Source organism: Bos javanicus, chromosome 12 (assembly GCF_032452875.1).
Source record: "Bos javanicus breed banteng chromosome 12, ARS-OSU_banteng_1.0, whole genome shotgun sequence".
In the NCBI taxonomy this organism is placed as follows: Eukaryota; Metazoa; Chordata; class Mammalia; order Artiodactyla; family Bovidae; genus Bos; species Bos javanicus.
In genome coordinates this window covers 33894894-33914052 of record NC_083879.1, presented here as the reverse complement: position 1 = coordinate 33914052, position 19159 = coordinate 33894894, and the positions used below count along the sequence as shown (strand labels likewise).

The window sequence follows — 19159 nt, the reverse complement described above, 5'->3', positions numbered from 1 at the left end:
TGCAAATCGGAATCTCACTCACAGTCGTGTCTTACTTGTATGTAGTCTGTTACGGGCAGCGCACTCAGAACTTTATATACTCAACCTTGTATGGCCTCGTTATTTCTCTCAAAAGCAGAAATCTTCCCGTGTCTAGATGAAGGAACAGGGTTAGATTAAGCAGCTTCCATGAGGTCACATGGCTGTTTAAGTCCTGGAGCTGGGGATTTTCTGTGATACAGGATTTTCATGTCCATCCTTTCCATAACACTAAAGGTCATGTGATGATTTTTACGGTGGAGTTACACACCTGCAATAGACTAGATCATGGCATGTGAGGTGAGAACAAAGGTCTCTGGGCTTGAGGGAGCGTAATCATGTGTGGGGTCTAAGGAGTGTGATGAAGACATGGGAGTGCTTCACAGCCTGACCTGTACTCCCAACCCACCCCTTGGACACCCTTGCACACCACAGCCCTTCTAGGACACCATGTCCCTTCCACCACTCCACTTGTGCACCAGCCATTTCTGTGATAGTGAAAGTCACTCAGTCACGTTCAACGACTCTTTGCGACCCCATGGACTATACAGTCCATGGAATTCTCCAGGCCAGAATACTGTAGTGGGTAGACTTTGTCCCTTCTCCAGAGGATCTTCCCAACCCAGGGATCGAACCCAGGTCTCCCACATGGTGTGGAGTAAATGTTGGCCTTTAAGTGCCGTCTTTTCTCACCCTGAACACACACCTCCAGTCCACGTAGACTTTGGGTCTCAGGGTGCAGGCCTCCTTACATGGTTTCCTTGATGGGTCTGTTTGTCTCCCACTTTAGATTGAGTAATCCCAGAACAGGAACCCTGTCTTCTATTGTTTCGGTTTGGTGTTGTATCATCAATACTTACCATCTAATTAAATTTCATAAATAACTTCTGAATTAAGTAATTAGTGCAGTGGGGAAAGGTTAGTTAATTTGGTGACCCACTGCCAACCTTTCTCTAGACTTTGGAACCATGCTGCTGGTGTAGAATTTTGCTCCACCACTTAGTAGGTGTGCGACCTTGGTGAGGTTTAACATCTTTGTGTCTCTTTAGTAAAACAGTGAGCACTACTGATGTTCCAGGTTGTGCAGACTAAAATGAGTTAACTTAGGTAAGATGAAAGCTAAGCATGTAATAAGTAGTATCTACATGTGTCCTAGTACAGTCTAAACTATTTTTTCTTTTTCTCTCAGGCAACAAATCACAGGTTTTAACTGGATTTCGAAAACCCAGTATGACAGAAGTCAATGAGCTAGGAAGAAAAATCCAGTTCTGAGCAGGCACTGAGTCAGCACATGTCTACTTTGCAAGAAACTTCCAATTGTCATCTTGGGAATCTCATTTGTCATAGAGTGAGTTTGGTCAAGATTTTTAGAATTTAGGAAAGAAAGCTCGCCCCTGTTATTTAAGGACAACCTAATGGATTGTATACCAGATCCTAGGAGTGTTTAAAGCAATTGCAAGCAGCCTGCTAATGCAGTGTATGCAAGGAGTAGAGGAAAATTCACAGATGAAACAGGGAAAGCTGATCCAAAAGGCAACTGGCCAAGTAGAGTGAATAAAATGTTTGTAACTTTAATTACACAACTCATACTATTTTTTAAAAAGAGCTTCATGGAGGTATAATTTACATACCATAAAGTGAATGAAGGGTGCATTTCAGTGGTTTTTAGTGTATGGACAAAGTTGGGCAATATCACAGTCTAATGTCAGAACACAGGGGTGTGTGTGCTCAGTTGCTCAGTCGTGTCACAGTCTCAGTGACCCCATGGACTGTAGCCCACCAGGCTCCTCTGTCCATGGAATTTCCCAGGCAAGAATCCTGGAGTGGGTTGTTGCCATTTCCTACTCCAGGGTGTCTTTCCGATGCAGGGAAGTCCTGGGGTCTTTACTGCACCTGAACATTTTTGCCACCCCAAAGAGAATCCCCATATACATTACAGTCACTTACCATCACCACCACCCCAAGTACTCGGGACTGTTCATCTACTCTCTGTTTCTACATAATTTGCCTATTCTGGCCATTTCATATAAACATGACTAGCTTCTTTCACTTAGCACAATGTTCCCTGGGGCCATCCATGCTGTGGAAGACATCACTACTTTATTCCTTTTTGTTGCTGAATAATATTCCATTGTGTGGATATAATCTATAATCACATGTATAATTTTTAAAATCAAACGTGATTAAATCTGAAAGACAGAAAAAAACTGAAAAAAATATGAATAGAGTTTTAGGAACCTGTGGTATAATGTTTAAAAATCCAACCTCCGTGTGAAAAGACTCCCAGAAGGGGAAGAGATAAATGATGGAGCAGAGACTACACTGAAATAAATAACAGCCAGACACTTTCTAAACTGGATGAAATACATGCCTTTACAGACTCAAAAGGTTCACCGAACTCCGAGCAAAACAAATTCAAAGACACTCTGCCAGATACAGTCAAACTCCATGAGACCCAAAATAGAGAAAAAAGGGGACTTTGCTGGTGGTCCAGTGTTAGGACTCTTAAGCGTCCACTGCAGGATTCAATCCCTGGTTGGGGGACTAAGATACCATGTCATGCATGGCAAAAAAAGAAAAAATTAAAGTTAGTATAGGAAAATAATAATTAGAATAATGATGAATTTCTCCTGAGAAACCATGGAAATGTCTGTAGAGCACTGAAGGGAAATGGATACAGATGTATGCTTATGATGACTCAGAGGCCAAGGGTGTTGGGGGAGACTGGGGAAGGTTTCCAGTTACTTGATCATGGCCAAGTTTATAGCTGTGCTTTCCAACACACTAGCCTCTAGCCTTGGGTGTCTACTTAAATGTAAATTAACTTAAAGTGAAGATGCGGTTCTTGAGCCAAGCTAGCCACGTGTGAAAGGCGCAAGTGACAAATGGCCACCACACTGCACTGCATAGATCCATGACATTTCCATCATCACAGTCCTGCTGGACAGTGCTGAGCGCATGCCTATGGGAGTGGGTGCTGACAGAGACTCTGTGGAGGAAGGGAAGTTAAGGAACCCTGAGGCCAGGGTGCTGTGAGGACTATGTACACAGATACTGGAGTCACCCAGAATCTCCCAGGAGTAGCATTGGAGAGAGTGGGAGTCAGGAGCTAAAGTCTTCCAGGAAGGAGAGAGGAGGAATGACCCAGGGTAGCCAGTGGTGCAGCCTGATGGCCTGAACTTTGGAGCACAGGGATTTTTTGAAAGCACGAGGAAGGTTGGCCCAGAAGCAGCCTCCAGCAGATACCTGTCTCCCTGCCAGGTGTAGGGGATATGAGAGCAGGCTGCCAGAAGCAGCGCCCTGGGACAGAGGTGGGTTTCCATCAAAACGAGAAGACAAGAGAGTCCAGTTCTGGGGCTGTAAGGGGCTTCGCTGAGAAGTGACCTCCACTGCAGACACAGAATTCAAGAACTGGGGAAGGGTGGGTGATGAGATTAGGGGTCAATGTGCAAGGGTGTAACATGTTTAATTGTGAAGGCTGAGGGGTGGGTGGGGAGTGCTGGGGTAGCATGTTGTTCAGTCGCTCAGTCGTGTCCCTCTTTGTGACCCTACAGACCACAGCATGGACTCTGCGACTCTATGGACTGCACGCACGACAGGCTTCCCTGTCCTTCACTACCTCCCAGAGTTTGCTCAAACTCATGTCTATTGAGTCAGTGGTACCATCCAACCATCTTATCCTCTGTCATCCCCATTTTTGTCAGTCTTTCCCAGCATCAGGGTCTTTTCTAGTGAGTCGGCTCTTCACTTCAGGTAGCCAAAGTATTGGAGCTTCAGCTTCAGCAGTAGTCCTTTCAATGTATATTCAGGATTGATTTCCTTTAGCATTGGCTGTCCTTTAGCATTCCTTGCTGTCCAAAGGACTCTCAAGAGTCTTCTCCAGCACCACAACTCGAAGGCATCAGTTCTTCAGTTCTCAGCCTTCTTTATGGTCCAGCTCTCTCACCCATACATGATTACTGGAAAAACCACAGTTTTGACTATATGGATCTTTGTCAGCCAAGTGATGTCTCTGATTTTAATACACTATCTAGGTTTGTCATAGCTTTTCTGAATCAAGCATCTTTTAATTTCATGGCAGTCACCATTTGCAGTGATTTTTTCCCCATCTATTGGCCATGAAGTGATGGGACTGGACGCCATGTTCTTAGTTTTTTGAATGTTGAGTTGTAAACCAGCTTTTTCACTCTCTTTCACCTTCATCAAGAGTCTCTTTTTTCTCTTCCCTTTTTGCCATTAAGGTGGTATCATCTGCATATCTAAAGTTTATTGATACTTCTCCCAGCAATCTTGATTCCAGCTTGTGATTCATCCAGCCTGGCATTTTGCATGATGTACTCTTCTTATTTTCAAACACACATGCATGTTTCCCAGGTGGCACTAGTGGTAAAGAATCTGCCTGCCAGTTCAGGAGATGCAAGAGACATGGGTTTGATCCCTGGGTCGGGAAGATCCCCTGGAGGAGGACACGGCAACCCACTCCAGTATTCTTGCTGGAGAATCCCATTGACAGAGGAGCCTCGTGGGCTACAGGCCATGGGGTCGCACAGAGTTGGACATGACTGAGCATATACTTCCCTAAACGTCTCATTTAGCTTGTTTTTGAGTGTTATAAAAATGCTACCTTGTATGTAGCCTGCAAATTGCTTATTTTCTCTCAACATTATATTTTGAGGTTTATCCATGTCATATCTAGGTATATCTAGGTTCGTGAATTTTCACAATGGTGTAACATACATTGTGTAAAGCACACTGTTTCTGTCTCCTGAGGGTGGAGCTTTGTTGTTCCTACACTGTTTTTTATGATGAACCCATAAACATTACCAAGTGAGTTCCCTGATACACTGTGTAAGAGGGTCTCCAAGGCAGTGACCTACTAACTGATTGTGACCGTGGCTCACAATTAGTAAGCCATGAAGACAAATTAACAGAATGCAACCAGCATCTGTAGATTTCAACCAGACCTGATATGTTTCAGTAAGCCCCGGAATGAAGAACAGACTGTACAGAGGAGGGGCCTGGTTGAACATTGGGGAATCCTCAGAAAAGCCATACCGTGGACCAGGGAACATAGCCTCACAAACGTTATCATGGCAAAGCTGAGAAGACTCTAGGACCTCAAACACCAGGCTGCTGAAACTGTTGGATCAAAGTTGATATTTACCAAGAGAATGAATGTGTGCTTTGAACACAATTATTTAAGCATTCTAGCAGAGAGGGTGATCAACCACAAATAGAAGTGGAGAGAGAGGCACGTGGATTCAGCTGGAGCATCTGTCTGCTCTGCCCAAAACAAGTCATTTGGAAAAAAGTATAAGCTTGAGACAAAAAGATGAGTGCGCGTCCTTCTACTCCACCATTCATCTTGTCTCAAGGCTATGGTTTTTCCAGTGGTCACGTATGGATGTGAAAGTTGGACTATAAAGAAAGCTGAGCACCGAAGAATTGATGCTTTTGAACTATGGTGTTGGAGAAGACTCTTGAGAGTCCCTTGGACTGTGAGGAGAGCCAACCAGTCCATCCTAAAGGAAACCAGTCCTGAATATTCATTGGAAGGACTGATGCTCAAGCTGAAGCTCCAATTCTTTGGCCACCTGATACAAAGAACTGACTCATTGGAAAAGACCCTGATGCTGGGAAAGATTGAAGGTGGGAAGAGAAGGGGACAAGAGGATGAGATGTTTGGATGGCATCACCAACTCAATGGACATAAGTTTGAGTAAACTCCAGGAGTTGGTGATGGACAATAAGGCCTGGAATGCTGCAGTCCATGGGGTCCCAAAGAGTTGGACACGACTGAGGACTGAACTGAACTGAATGGAAACACTTGTGGACAGGTTTTTGTGTGATTGGAGGTTTTCATTTTTCTTGGTAGATTCCTAGGAGTAAAATTGCTGGGTCATATGGTAAGTTTATGTTTAACTTTTTAAGAAACTGCTAAAATGTTTTCCAAAATTATTGTATTGTTTTACATTCTCACCAGCAACATATGAGGATTTTAATTTCTATCCACATCCTCACCAACACTTGTTATTGTCTGTCTTTTTTTATTTCAGCCATTGGGGTTTTAATTTGCATTTCTCTAATGACTAACAATGTGTAGAATTTTAAAATGTGATTCTGAGCTTTTGTATATCTTCTATTCAAACCTGTTTCATATTTTTAACTTGGGTCATTTGTCTTATTGAACTGTTTTGTGTAAGTCCTTTGCCAGATATATGATTTGCAAATCCTTTATAATGGTGTTTTTTGAAGTGCAAACATTTTTTATCTCAAGGAAGTCAAACTCTTTCCTCTTTATGGACTATGTTTTTGGTATCCTGTCTAAGAATGCTTTACTTAATCCAAAGTCACAAAGACTTTGTTTTCTTCTAGAAGTTTTATGGTTTTAGTTTTTATATTCAGCTCTATGATCTATTATGAGTTAATTTTTTTAGGTGGTGAGATGTAAGGGTTTAAATTCACCTTTGTGTATGTGGATATCCAATTGTTCCAGCATCCTTTGTGGAAACATGTTCTTTTGAGATGTGTGGAGTGAAAAGACATTTACCTTCTTTCTAGGTACTATATAGATGTGTCACAGTGTCCCTGAAGAGTTTGTACATCAGCTGGCATATCTGTAGTCATGTTCATACCTGGTTGTGTGCCTCTACTGATTGTCTCTAATTAAAATAACCCTCACAAAGTTAACAAGTCACTTTAAAAACTGGGTGAACACTGAGAATCATAACAGTCGCCCGTAATTACAAACTGGAAGCAAATTGGCAGTGTTTCTACAAGCTCTGCATTCATGGCCAGTTCACACCATGTCCACCCACATGCTCCCTTTCTCGCTGGTTGCTCCTGCTTTCTTTTGCATCTCCTCTTTCTTCAAGGTGGAGGGGAGAGGAAACTCTTAAGTTTTCCTGAGAGACAGCTGGGGAGGATGTAGTGAGTCAGGACTGCCTTTCCAGCTGTGATGGCTGGTCGGCCAGGCAGGGGAGGGCAACTGCCTTTCCCAACCTGTTTTCCAGATAATTCTGCCTTTGTCCAGGTCCACTCTCTGCTAAGCTGTTCCCTGGATGAGAGGTTGCCCTCTGGATCACAGGCATCATGCTGTACTCTAGACCCCCCATCACTCGGGGAACAAACAGCACACCTGGAGCAGACCCAGCTTCAAGACGCTTCCCATCCCTATGAGCATGTGCGTATGCAGGTTACATCACACACCACACGTGCTTGTGTCCCCACCTGAGTGCCTGCCTTTCTCAGGGCCTTTGCTCACCCGCTCTGGTCACTCTCTGGGGTTTTTTCTGTCCGAGCTCAAACGGAGCAGTTCTGACTCTCAGGTCACTAGGGACAGGGCTGTGACCACAGTCAGCAACCCAGGAACTCAGAGCCCGTCCTGATGGACCATCCAGATGAAGGGCTGCTCTGTTCTCTGTTTAAGTAAAACACAGACGGTCAGATTGAATCTAAGGCAGTTTTCTCAGAATGGGACAGAGGCCATGCATATCAGAACCACCCAGAATGCTTGTAAAAAGGTAGATACCCTTGGGACTACTAGCCAGGACTTACTGAAACCGGTTGGGGGAGGGGGATGTGTAGGTCCTCAGCTCCTGGGTTTAGTAAGAGATGCTTTTCTTTGCAGAAGCTTAACACCTACTGGTCCAGGGGATGTCACAGAAGGACATGTAGAACTGACCACAGTCGACTGCTGTTGAATACAAATGTGGCTCTTGATCCTTTGTACAAAATGGACTTTATTATGTTTGTAGTCATTGCATTTCAGAGTTTAAAGAGACTTAACTGCTCATCTAAATAAGGCCAATGGATACGCAGTGGCTTGCCTGAAAAACCCATTTTTCTTTATTCCACTATCTCCTCAGTGGCACATCTGTAAAATTGCTCAAATGGGATGACAGACCTTTCACCCAAAGGTAGAATGCAACTAACTCATAGAAAGAATTGTGAAAGGGAAACGGGGAAAAAGAATTATGTATTAGTTATCTTTCTTTTTTTTAAAAATTTATTTTATTTTTAAACTTTACAAAATTGTATTAGTTTTGCCAAATATCGAAATGAATCCACCCCAGGTATACATGTATTCCCCATCCTGAACCCTCCTCCCTCCTCCCTCCTCCCTCCCCATACCATCCCTCTGGGTCGTTCCAGTGCACCAGCCCCAAGCATCTTTCAAATTCATCTAAACATGAAAGGTTAACTTCCTCTGGTGATGGAGAATATTCTGAGATAAGCAGAAAATGCTGACGTAAACATGAGTCTGTGAAACTTGTTTTACTCGACCTTGTAACTGAGTTTAAATTGTGAAATCAGATCTTAGTAGAAATCACATATTTAAAAGCCTTTATAAGTCTCTGAAATTTCCTATTGATGTTTGAAATTTATCTTAGGTAGAAGGCTACTGCTTGGCTACTGAGACACCGAGTCCTAAACTTCCTCTAAGAAAAGGAAATAATCGAGAAAGTGAGGAACTGTGTCATCCTTAAAGTTAGGAAGAAGTTACCTTACTTATGGAGAATTATATAAATGGCAGTAAGATTCTGGTGGGGAATTTGTAGTGGTTGGGCATTCTTTATGTCCAAGGTCTTAATAACTTCCCAGGGAGCATCACACAATGGAGATAAAAAGGTCCAAACACACATAGGGTATAGGTTTAGGGATTTGCGGGTTTTGTGATGGGAACACCATGGTCAATATAGCAGCTGATGCTCATAAACATTTCATTTTTGAAATAAAAAACTATTGAGGCACTTCGAGAAGCTTGGCTGCTGCTTTGTTTTATGTTGACAAAAAAACCTATACATGGGCTTCCCTGGAGGCTCAACTGGTAAAGAATCTGTCTGCAATGTGGGAGATCTGGGTTTGATCCCTGGGTTGGAAAAATCCCCTGGAGGAGGGCATGGCAACCCATTCTAATACTCTTGCCTGGAGAACTCCATGGACAGAGGAGCCTGGTGGGCTATAGTGCGTGGAGTTGCAAAGAGTCGGACACGACTGAGCAAATTTCACTTTCATACATCTATACACAGCATTCTTTATAATAGTAGGTTCCAGGCAAATCTGATGACAAAGAACAGAAAGATTCAGAAATGGTGCAGGGATGTGTATTAATCAGTAATATTTTGGTTGCCAACAATACAAACCTTTCTGGCTTCAGGAGTGTTTGCCACACTTCAAGCTGTTTCCTTGCTTTTTCCTCCCTAAATCCTTCCTATGTAGAACTTCCAGAGTTGCACATTATCTGAAGTAAATAAAGGAATGTATTCAATGCCATAAAGTCCAGTGAGTGGTCTGGGTTTCAGAAAAAGCTGGACCAGTCAGGTCACAAAATATTATCAGAAATGAATCTCAGGGAATTTCCTGGCAGCCCAGTGGTTTGCACTCCATGCTTCCATTGCAGGGGGCACAGGTTCAATCCTTGGTCAAGGAACTAAGATCTCACAAGCCACTGCTGCTGCTGCTGCTAAGTCACTTCAGTCATGTCCGACTCTGTGCGACCCCATAGACGGCAGCCCACCAGGCTCCGCCTTCCCTGGGATTCTCCAGGTAAAAACACTGGAGTGGGTTGCCATTTCCTTCTCCAATGCATGAAAGTGAAAAGTGAAAGTGAAGTCACTCAGTCGTGTCTGACTCTTCGCAACCCCATGGACTGCAGCCTACCAGGCTCCTCCGTCCATGGGATTTTCCAGGCAAGAGTACTGGAGTGGGTTGCCATTGCCTTCTCCATCACAAGCCACAGGTGTGGCCAAAAAAAATGAGTCCCAGTCTTTGCTACCTACACATGGTCTCTCCCAGTGGTACTAAGATGGCTGTTGGAAGCCCCAGACTTCACATCCTTCTTATAAGTCCGTACAGTCTCTCTGTCCTCAAGTTTCTCTCTGAAAGTCTCTCTGTAAAGCCCTCTAGTTCCCCCTACTTGGATCACCTTTTCCCCTGGAGGTAAAGCCAAGTTTCCGGGGAGACTTACTCTGATTGGCCAGCGTGTCTCCCCTGGCCACATATTTGTGGGAGAGGGAGGCTGAGACGTTGTTAATCTCTCCCCCCAAACTGCTGATAGTAAAAGATGACAAGTCACAGATGTCTGGCTACTGAGGGTTGATGAACCTCAGAGTTAGTAGAATATGAGTTTTTACTCATAATGTATATGAGTACATGTGTTCAAATCTGTAGTTACCTTTTTTTAAAAAATTGGAATATAGCTGATTTACAGTCTTTTGTTTCAGAGTACAGCAATGAGATTCAGTTATACATATACATATATCTATTCTTTTTCAGATTTTTTTCCATTACAGGTTATAACAAGATAACAAGATATTGAATATAGTTCCCTGTGCTCTACAGCAAGTCCTGTTGTTTATCTTTTATTTACAGGACTGTGTAACTGTTAATCCCCGATCCTAATTTATCCCTCCCCCTAAAGCTGTATTTACCTTTGCTGGTCTTTGGTCAGCAGATGTGAAAGAAAATACAGAAACTTTAGTAAAGTCCTTCATTTTGTTTATATAAAACTGTGCTTTTTATTTGTGCTATTACAGCTTCTAGATTTCTTTTTTTTTTCTGTCTCTTTTGGAAGACCTCTTTGGAGCTGCAAGAGAGGACAGTAATTATGAGTGTGACCCCTCGACACAGGTAACAAAGAGCTTGCTTTCTGGCTCCACGTCCTGACTACCTTTGTGATCTTGGGCAAATTATTCAGCTTCTCTAATCCTGCATTGGGAGAAGGCAATGGCACCCCACTCCAGTACTCTTGCCTGGAAAATCCCGTGGACGGAGGAGCCTGGTAGGCTGCAGTCCATGGGGTCGCTAAGAGTTGGACACGACTGAGCGACTTCACTTTCACTTTTCACTTTCATGCATTGGAGGAGGAAATGGCAACCCACTCCAGTGTTCTTGCCTAGAGAACCCCAGGGACTGCGGGGCCTGGTGGGCTGCTGTCTATGGGGTCGCACAGAGTCGGACACGACTGAAACGACTTAGCAGCCTTCTCATCCACGCAACAGAGGTAATAACGTGCTTTCCTCTTTGTGTTGTTTTGAAAATGAAAAGAGAATATGCAAGCAAAGCTTTGAGCTTCTTGCTGCCATGGAGGAAGCACTCAGAAGTGCTGTTGTTATCAATATTATGAAACCAGTTCATCTGCTTTTATGCCTGTTCACTGGTCATGGTTGCCAGATAGCCCTGTTAGCTGTTGAATTCCCCAGCACTCAGCAGCAGATTCTGTGTTTCCTTCAAGAGGGGCTTCATTCCCCACCCCACCGCCCTCAGGCTCAGCCTGGTCACCAGCGCTTGCTCTGGTCACTGTCTGACTTTCACCCACTGCACTGTTCTTCTCTGTGGAATTCCAGCAAAGCGACACCTCTGAGCAACACCTTGTGCAAGAAGACACTTTTTCTTACTGTATTGTGAAAAATGAAAATATACCAAGAAGTATAAGAAGGAAATAAAAACCACTACCCAGAGGCAATAACAGCTAACATTTTAATACCTCACTCTTCAGATATGGGGATATGTGTGTATATATACGTATACACACACACACGTAATAAATGAAAGTGAGTGTTAGTTGCTCACTTGTGTCTGACTCTTTGTTACCCCATGGACTGTAGCCCGCCAGATTCCTCTGTCCATGGGATTCTCCAGGCAAGAATACTGAAGTGGGTTGCCTTTTCCTCCTCCAGGGGGTCTTCCTGACCCAGGGATTAAACCTGAGTCTCCGGCACTGCATTGTGGGCAGATCCTTCAATGTCTGAGTCACCAGGGAAACTCTATATATGTGTATTTAAAACTAGATCACAGCATATACAGTGGCATTTTCCCTTTGTTCATTTAACATTTGACATTCACTTAACATAGTATGGTTTCTCAAACCATTAAATAGTCTTCAAAATTTTTGTTTTTAAAGAGAATCACTTTCTAGAAAAGAATTTTGAATTATTTAAATACCGTTCTTTTGTCATTGGGCTTGCTTTTCAGGTTTTGCTGTTAGGAATAACATTATTATGCGTATCTCAGGACAAGCATCTAAAATACTCACTTCCTTTATTTAGTATTTTATTTTTTTTGGCTAGGTGGTGCAGCTCTTGGGACCTCAGTTCCCCAACCAGGAACTGAACCAGGCCACAGCAGTGAAAGCCTGGAATTCTAACCACTAGGCCACTGGGGAACTGCCTTTTATTAGTATTTTATTTTTTTGGTCACACTGAAAGTGTGATGTGCTCTTAGTTACCCAAGAGCAGAAACTGAACCTGTGCCCCCTGCAGTGGAAGTTTGGAGTCTTAACCAGTGGACGGCCAGGGAATTCCCTTTATTAGCATTTTAAAAGTTGTGGTCTAGTTTCCCTGAAATATATATATATATACATATATTATATATATAAAACCTCTCTCTGTATGCATGTGTATGTGTATATATGTATATGCTCAGTCACTCAGTCATATCTGACTTTGCAACTCCATGGACTGTAGCCCACCAGGTTCCTCTGCCCATGGAATTTTCCAGGCTAGAATACTGGAGTTGGGTGCAATTTTCGACTCCATATATATATATATATATATATATATATATATATATATACACACACACACACTACACATATATACACATATGTCATATATACACACCACATTTTCTATATCAACTCATCTATGGACGGGCACTTAGAGTGCTTCCATATCTTGACTGTTATAAACAATGCTGCAATGAACACGGCAGAGCCTATATCTTTTCAAATTAGTGTTTTCATTTTCTTCTGATAAATACTTAGAAGTGGAATTGCTGGATTGTATGGCAGTTCTATTTTTAATTTTTTGAGGACCCTCCATACTGTTTCCATAGTGGCTGCACCAATTACATTACCACCAATAGTACATGAGGGTTCCTTTTTCTCCACATCCTCGCAACCACCAGTTCTTTCTTTTTTAAAACAAAATATTTATTTTATCTATTTGACTGTATCCTGTCTTAGTTGCGGCACACAGGACCTTAGATCTTAGTTGTGGCATGTGGGATCTAGTTCCCTGACCAGGGATTGAACCTGGGCCCCCTGCATTGGGAGCACAGAGTCCTAGCCACTGGACCACCAGGGAAGTCCTGTATTTCTCGTCTTTTTGATGACAGCTATTCTTACATATGTGAACTGATCCCATTGTTTTGATTTGCATTTCTCTGATGATTAGTGATGTTGAATACCTTGCAAGAGATTTTTATAGACCAGAGTGAGCAGGAACAAGGAAGTGATACTGGGCATTTGCCGATCGGTTAAGTCAGGGTGGTTGTTGTTCAGTCACTACTTTCCTTGTAAGGAACAAAGGAAAGTCTTGGAGCGGACAGAAAACTGGTGCTGAGCAGACAAGCCCTGATGGGTGGATGAGGCTTTCCTTTTCTGGGAGAGTCAAGCATAGAGCGTAGAAATTTTGTTAAGTTTCAGTTTGCTGATGTGGGGCTTGGCATGAGCAACTCATCTTGGGGTTAATCTGGTTATTTTAACATTTGTTGTTGTTCAGTTGCTTGGTCGTGTCTGACTCCTTGCAACCCCATGAACTGCAGCAATCACGCTTCTCCGTGCTCCACTATCTCCTGGAGTCTGCCCAAACTCATGTCCATTGAGTCTGTGATAACCACTCTGTATCTAATCTTTTGTGTCTTGCTTTCATTCAGCTTCGCTCATAGCTCAGTTGGTAAAGAATCTGCCTGCAATGCAGGAGATCCTGGTTCAATTCCTGGGTTGGGAAGATCCCCTGGAGAAGGGATAGGCTGCCCACTCCAGTATTCTTGGGCTTCCCTGGTGGCTCAGTTGGTAAAGAATCCACCTGCAATGTGGGAGACCTGGGTCGATCCCTGGGTTGGGAAGATCCCCTGGGGAAGGGAATAGCTACCCACTCCAGTATTCTGACCTGGAGAATTCCATGGACTGTATAGTCAGTCCATGGGGTCGCAATGAGTCGGACACGACTGAGTGACCTTCACTTTCATTCAACATCAGGCTCTTGAGATCCGTCTTGTTGTACACAATGGTAATTGCAAATGCATTCCTTTTACTGCTGAGTCATATCCTATTAATATATTACAATTGTTTGTCCAGTTACCTGTTGGGTTGTTCCCAGTGTGAAGTTGTTGTTGTTCTTAGTTAAGTCATGTCCAACTCTTTGCAACCCCACGGCTGTAGCCCACCAGGCTCCTCTGTTCATGGGATTCTCTGGGCAAGAATACTGGAGTGGGTTGCCATGCCCTCCTCGAGGGGATCTTCCCAACCCATGGACTGAACCTATGTCTCCTATATCACAGGCGGATTCTCTACCACTGAGCCACCAGGGAAGCCCAGTGTGAAGTTATTATGAGTAAAACTACTATTAATATCCTCTTACAAGTCTTTTTGTAAATATGTGTTCATTTCTCATGGGTAAGTACCTAGAAGTAGAATCTCTGGATTTATGGAAGATGGATACTTAACTTCTACAGGAACTGTGAGTGTTCCAGAGTAGTTATAACATTCTATACTCTTACCAACAATGTATGAGTTCTGGTTGCTCAACACCCTCCACAATAATTTGGAGTCATTTATCCTTGACCTTCTGTGGGTGTGTAGTGGACTACTGTTTTTTAAAAAATTGGAATATAATTGATCTACAATGTTGGGTTAGTTTCAGGTGTATAGCAAAGTGCATCAGTTGTATGTGTATCCTCTGTTTTATAAGAGTTTATTCTCATATAGGTCATTACAGACCATGGTGTAGCGTTCCCTGTGCTGTATAGTAGGTCCTTATTAGTTGTCTACTTTATCTATAGCAGTGTGTATATGCCAATCCCAGTCTCCCAGTTTATCCCTCCCCTCACCCTTTCCCTCTGGCAACCACGTTTGTTTTCTGCATCAGTGACTCTATGTTTCGTAAATAAGTTCATTTGTACCACTCGCTTAGGTTCCACACACGAGCAGCATCACGTGGCGTCTGCTGTGACGTGCGTTTTCCTGATGATGAACAAGTTGGGTCTATTCTTTCAGTTGTGAGCTGCGGGAATTACTTATCCGCTCTAGATCCAAGTCCTTGTCAAAAGGGTGCATTGTGAATATCTTTTCCTGGTCAGTGGATGGCCTATTCATTTTCTTGGCAGAAGAAATGACGTTTGATGACGTCCATTTATTACTTTTTCCTTGTCTGATCAGGGCTTTTTTGTGGCCCAGCACAGAAAGTATTTTCTCTTCCGTTTTCTTCTAGAAGTTCTCTCTGCTTAGGTTTTTACTTTTAAGTCTGTGGTCCATGTTTAGTTAATCGTTGTATATGGTTAAGGGGGTCAAGGTTATTTTTTCCCTATGAACATCAAGTTGTCACAGCACCATTTATTGAAGACTACCTTTTCCCTATTGAATTGCTTTTGCTGCTGCTGCTGCTAAGTTGCTTCAGTCGTGTCCGACTCCGTGCAACCCCATAGACTGCAGCCCACCAGGCTCCCCCATCCCTGGGATTCCCCAGGCAAGAACACTGGAGTGGGTTGCCATTTCCTTCTCCAATGCATGAAAGTGAAAAGTGAAAGTGAAGTCGCTCAGTCGTGTCCGACTCCCAGCGACCCCATGGACTGCAGCCTACCAGGCTCCTCTGTCCGTGGGATTTTCCAGGCAAGAGTACTGGAGTGTACCTCTCAAAATCATTTCCCCACATGTGCAGGTATCTGTTTCTGGGCTCTGTCTACTCCCATGCCCACACTCCATTGTCTTGAGTAGTGTTCACATTCAAGTAAACCTGAAACCAGGCAGTGTAAGTCCATCAGTCTTGTTCTTTGGGAGCCTGAATGCCTTGTTTTCAGTGTGAAGGTTCTGCACATATTCCACTAATTTTTCAATAAGTATTTTTTGATTTTGCTGTACTTACGACTAATACTTTATGAAAATCACCATTGCTTCCTAGTAGTTCTGATAGACTATATTTCCCAAAATGGCTGCAACAGTTTCCAATCCTCAGGCTCTTGCAGACTCCTACCACTCTCCCATCAGTAGATGGGGTCTCCTCTTTCCTGTCCCCTGGGACCGACTGGGCCCTTGTGGCTGCCTCAGCGAACAGGATGTGGTGGGAGAGATGGTGCATGATTTCCAAGGTCAGGTTGGAAGGGCTGACAGAGTGTCCACCTGCCTCTCTTTCCTGGGACCCCTGGATCCAGCCAGCATGTTGTGAGGAAGCCGGGGTTACCAGGAGCGGCCATGTGCCGGGGCCCTGCTGTAGCCAGCATCGCAGCCAGAAGTGAGAGTGAATGAATGGCTGAGGGGAGGGCCTGCCACAACTGCCACTTTGTCATCAGGAAAATAGATGGGCAGTTCTACTGCAGGTTGCTTTTTCTTTTCTTTTGAAATTTTATTTATTTTTAATTTTTGGCCACACTAGGTCTTCCTTGCAGCTCTCGGGCTTTCTCTAGTTTTGACAAGTGGGCTCGACCCTTCCTTGTGGCTTCTCTTGTTGCGGAGCTCCGGCTCTAGGCTTCATGGGCTCCAGTAGTTGTGGTTCATGGGCTCCAGAGCGCAGTCTCAGTAGTTGTGGTGCATGGGCTTAGTTGCCCTGAGGCATGTGGCATCTTTCTGGCCGGGCCAGAACCTGTGTCCTCTGCAATGGCATGTGGATTCTTTACCATTGGGCTGCAAGGGAAGTCCCATATTGCTTTTTCTATGTCTGGTGTGGTCCACTGCTCTCTAAAAACAATGTGTAACATTGAAAAGAATCTGGAGAAGAGTCATCAAACTGCATTTGCAGAGTTCTTAAGAAGCCCACCATAGGGGAATAAAGATTTCTATTGAATGCTCTTCCTTCCCAGTAGTTGTTGTTCAGTCAGTAAATTGTGTTTGACTCTGTGACCCCATGAACTGACCCTTTGCCTAATCCTGTCAGGGTTGCTCTTTGGTTTATTAGTTTGTAAATAACATCAGAGGAGAGCTGGAAAGGAAATTGGTCTGGGGACCAGAGGGAAAGGAAGGAGGTTAGGGACTGGTGGCTTTCACTGTGTCTGGATTTGTTTGTTCCCTAAACTGGGGAGTAGAGGTGTGCGTGCTAGCTATATGCTTATCTGTGCCTTTTTACATGCCATATATATGCCTTTCCTTTACAAATGTCTATAGACATGCATCATATATAAACGTGTGTTTGTGGTTAGTTGTGTCCGACTCTTTGTGACCCTGTGGACTGTAGCTCGCCAGGCTCCTCTGTCCATGGGATTTCCCAGGCAAGAAAACTGGAGTGGGTTGCCATTTCCTCCTCCAGGGGATCTTCCTGACCCAGGGATGGAACCTGTATCTCCTGTGTCTCCTGCACTGGCAGGTGGGTTCTTTGCCACTGAGCTACCTGGGAAGCCCATCCACATATAAAAGGTAAACATGTATATGTATACCTACTATGAACATTTTTAAAAGGAAATGAGGTTTTAATTTGAGGAAAAGAAAGGGTTAAGAAGTGGCTTAAAGTCTTTTTAGAAACATTTATTTATTTGGCTGCACTGGGTCTAGAGAAAGAAATGACAACCCACTCCAGTATTCTTGCCCGGAGAATCCCATTGACAGAGGAGCCTGGCGGGTACAGTCCATGGGGTTGCAAAGAGTCGATCACAACTGAGCGACTAACGCTTTCACTTTTCATGAACATTTTAAAAAGGAAATAGGGTTTTAGTTTGAGGAAAAGAAAGGCTTAAGAAATGGTTTAATGTCTTAAAAAAAAAAAAATATATATATATATTTCTTTGGCTGCACTGGGTCTTAGCTGCAGCCCGTGGGGTCTTTGATGTTCCTTGTGGCAGGGAGGTTCTTTTAGTTTCAGCATGTGGGCTCTTCAGTGGCAGCATGTGAACTCTTAGGGCATGTGGGATCTAGTTTTCTGACCAGGGATTGAACCCGGGTCTCCTGCACTGGGAGCGCAGAGTATTAGCCACTGGCCCACCAGGGAAGTCCCTTGAAGTCTTATTTATAAATTTATAAAGATGAACTCACTGGTAGAAACTTTTAGGATCACCCCAGCAGTTGTGATGACATCCTAAGAAAACATCTTCTGCCACCACGAAGCTTAGCCCTGCAGTTCAGATCATGTCCTCTTCCTCAACTTCCTGCTAAAGACACATTGCTTATCAGGAACCTGTTTTGTTTTGTTTTGTTTTAGGGCCCAGGATAAGCAGAATCCTACTTGAAGCTGGAATTCCCAGCCCACAGTTTTCGAAGCAAGTTGTCCATCCCTTCTGCCTTTTTTTTTCCTAAGAATGGAGGCAGAGGCCAGCCAAGGGGGCGCTTGGCACCACATGGCTTTGCAACCGGGGGAGGATTCTCTGCTGAACTCTGTTCTTGACAGCCCCGATGTTTATGTTTTTTGAAGCTTAATGATCAGTAAATGCTGGGGCAGACTCTTACTTACATCGTTCTGTGTGTGTGTGAGTGTGTTCACTTTGAGGTCAGAATTTTATCAGATATTAAACAGATTGCGCCCCCCCCCTCCCCCGCCCCTACCCCACCGCCCCCGCCTTTATGGAACTGTGCCCAGGAGGACCAAGCCCAGTTTCAACATTAACATTAAAGTAAAAACAACCAAAAGTAGATCACGTGATCTTGGACCAGTCCCCTCACCCCTCAATAATTCTGTTTCTGCGGCAGAAGGTGTGAGTGTGTGTATGTGTGTGTGTGTCCGGCGTTAAATGATGCCCACAATTTTTTATAGCTTTAACAGCCCACTAGCTAGAGCTGGAGGGAGGCTATGTCATGGTTGTGGGGGCGGGGGGGCGGGGGGCGGGTGTGGTAGGAGTCTAGAGACCCAGGACTTCACTGGTGACAAGGCCACCATCGGGCACCTTAGAAATACCTGTTCCTGTGAGGTTCTGCATAGGCCCCAGCAGACCGGACACGGAGGAAATGGAAGAACAGAGACTGCGGGGGAGGGGGCGTAAGAAGAGAAAGCAGGCGTCCTGACCGCCTCACATCAGCGCCTCACGGCAAGTGCAGGGAAACCGGAGACAAAGTCCCTAAGGGGCGCGCGTACCCGAGGCGAACCCCCAAAGCACGGATCCCCTGCCCCGCCCCGCGCCTTCTCCGCACCTGCAGGCGTCCCGTCCTGCGTGACGTTCGGCGGCTTCCCGGAGCCCCGGGCTGCCCCCCCGCCCCCGCCCCCGCCCCGCACCCCGCAGCCCG

General features: G+C 44.3%; 1 protein-coding gene and 1 non-coding gene across 3 annotated transcripts in view; one reads left to right on the top strand and one right to left on the bottom strand.

Annotated features, from left to right (window-relative positions):
• Positions 1-18391, top strand: part of NUP58 (nucleoporin 58) — a 50575-nt gene extending 32184 nt beyond the window's left edge. Inside the window, exons 15-16 of one of the 2 annotated variants that reach the window (XR_009740002.1) lie at positions 1208-1366; positions 18144-18391. Coding sequence is in view for 1 of the 2 variants with exons in the window: in XM_061434942.1 (XP_061290926.1) it covers positions 1208-1290 (83 nt within the window). In the remaining variant the exon portion in view is untranslated. Of the gene's footprint in view, positions 1-1207; positions 1547-18143 lie in introns of those variants that run through there. The other variant, XM_061434942.1, reaches the window with a different exon arrangement.
• TRNAG-CCC (transfer RNA glycine (anticodon CCC)) lies at positions 13034-13106 on the bottom strand. Its single transcript has one exon. It is a non-coding gene; the product is annotated as a tRNA-Gly (tRNA).
• Positions 18392-19159: the final 768 nt, after the last annotated feature.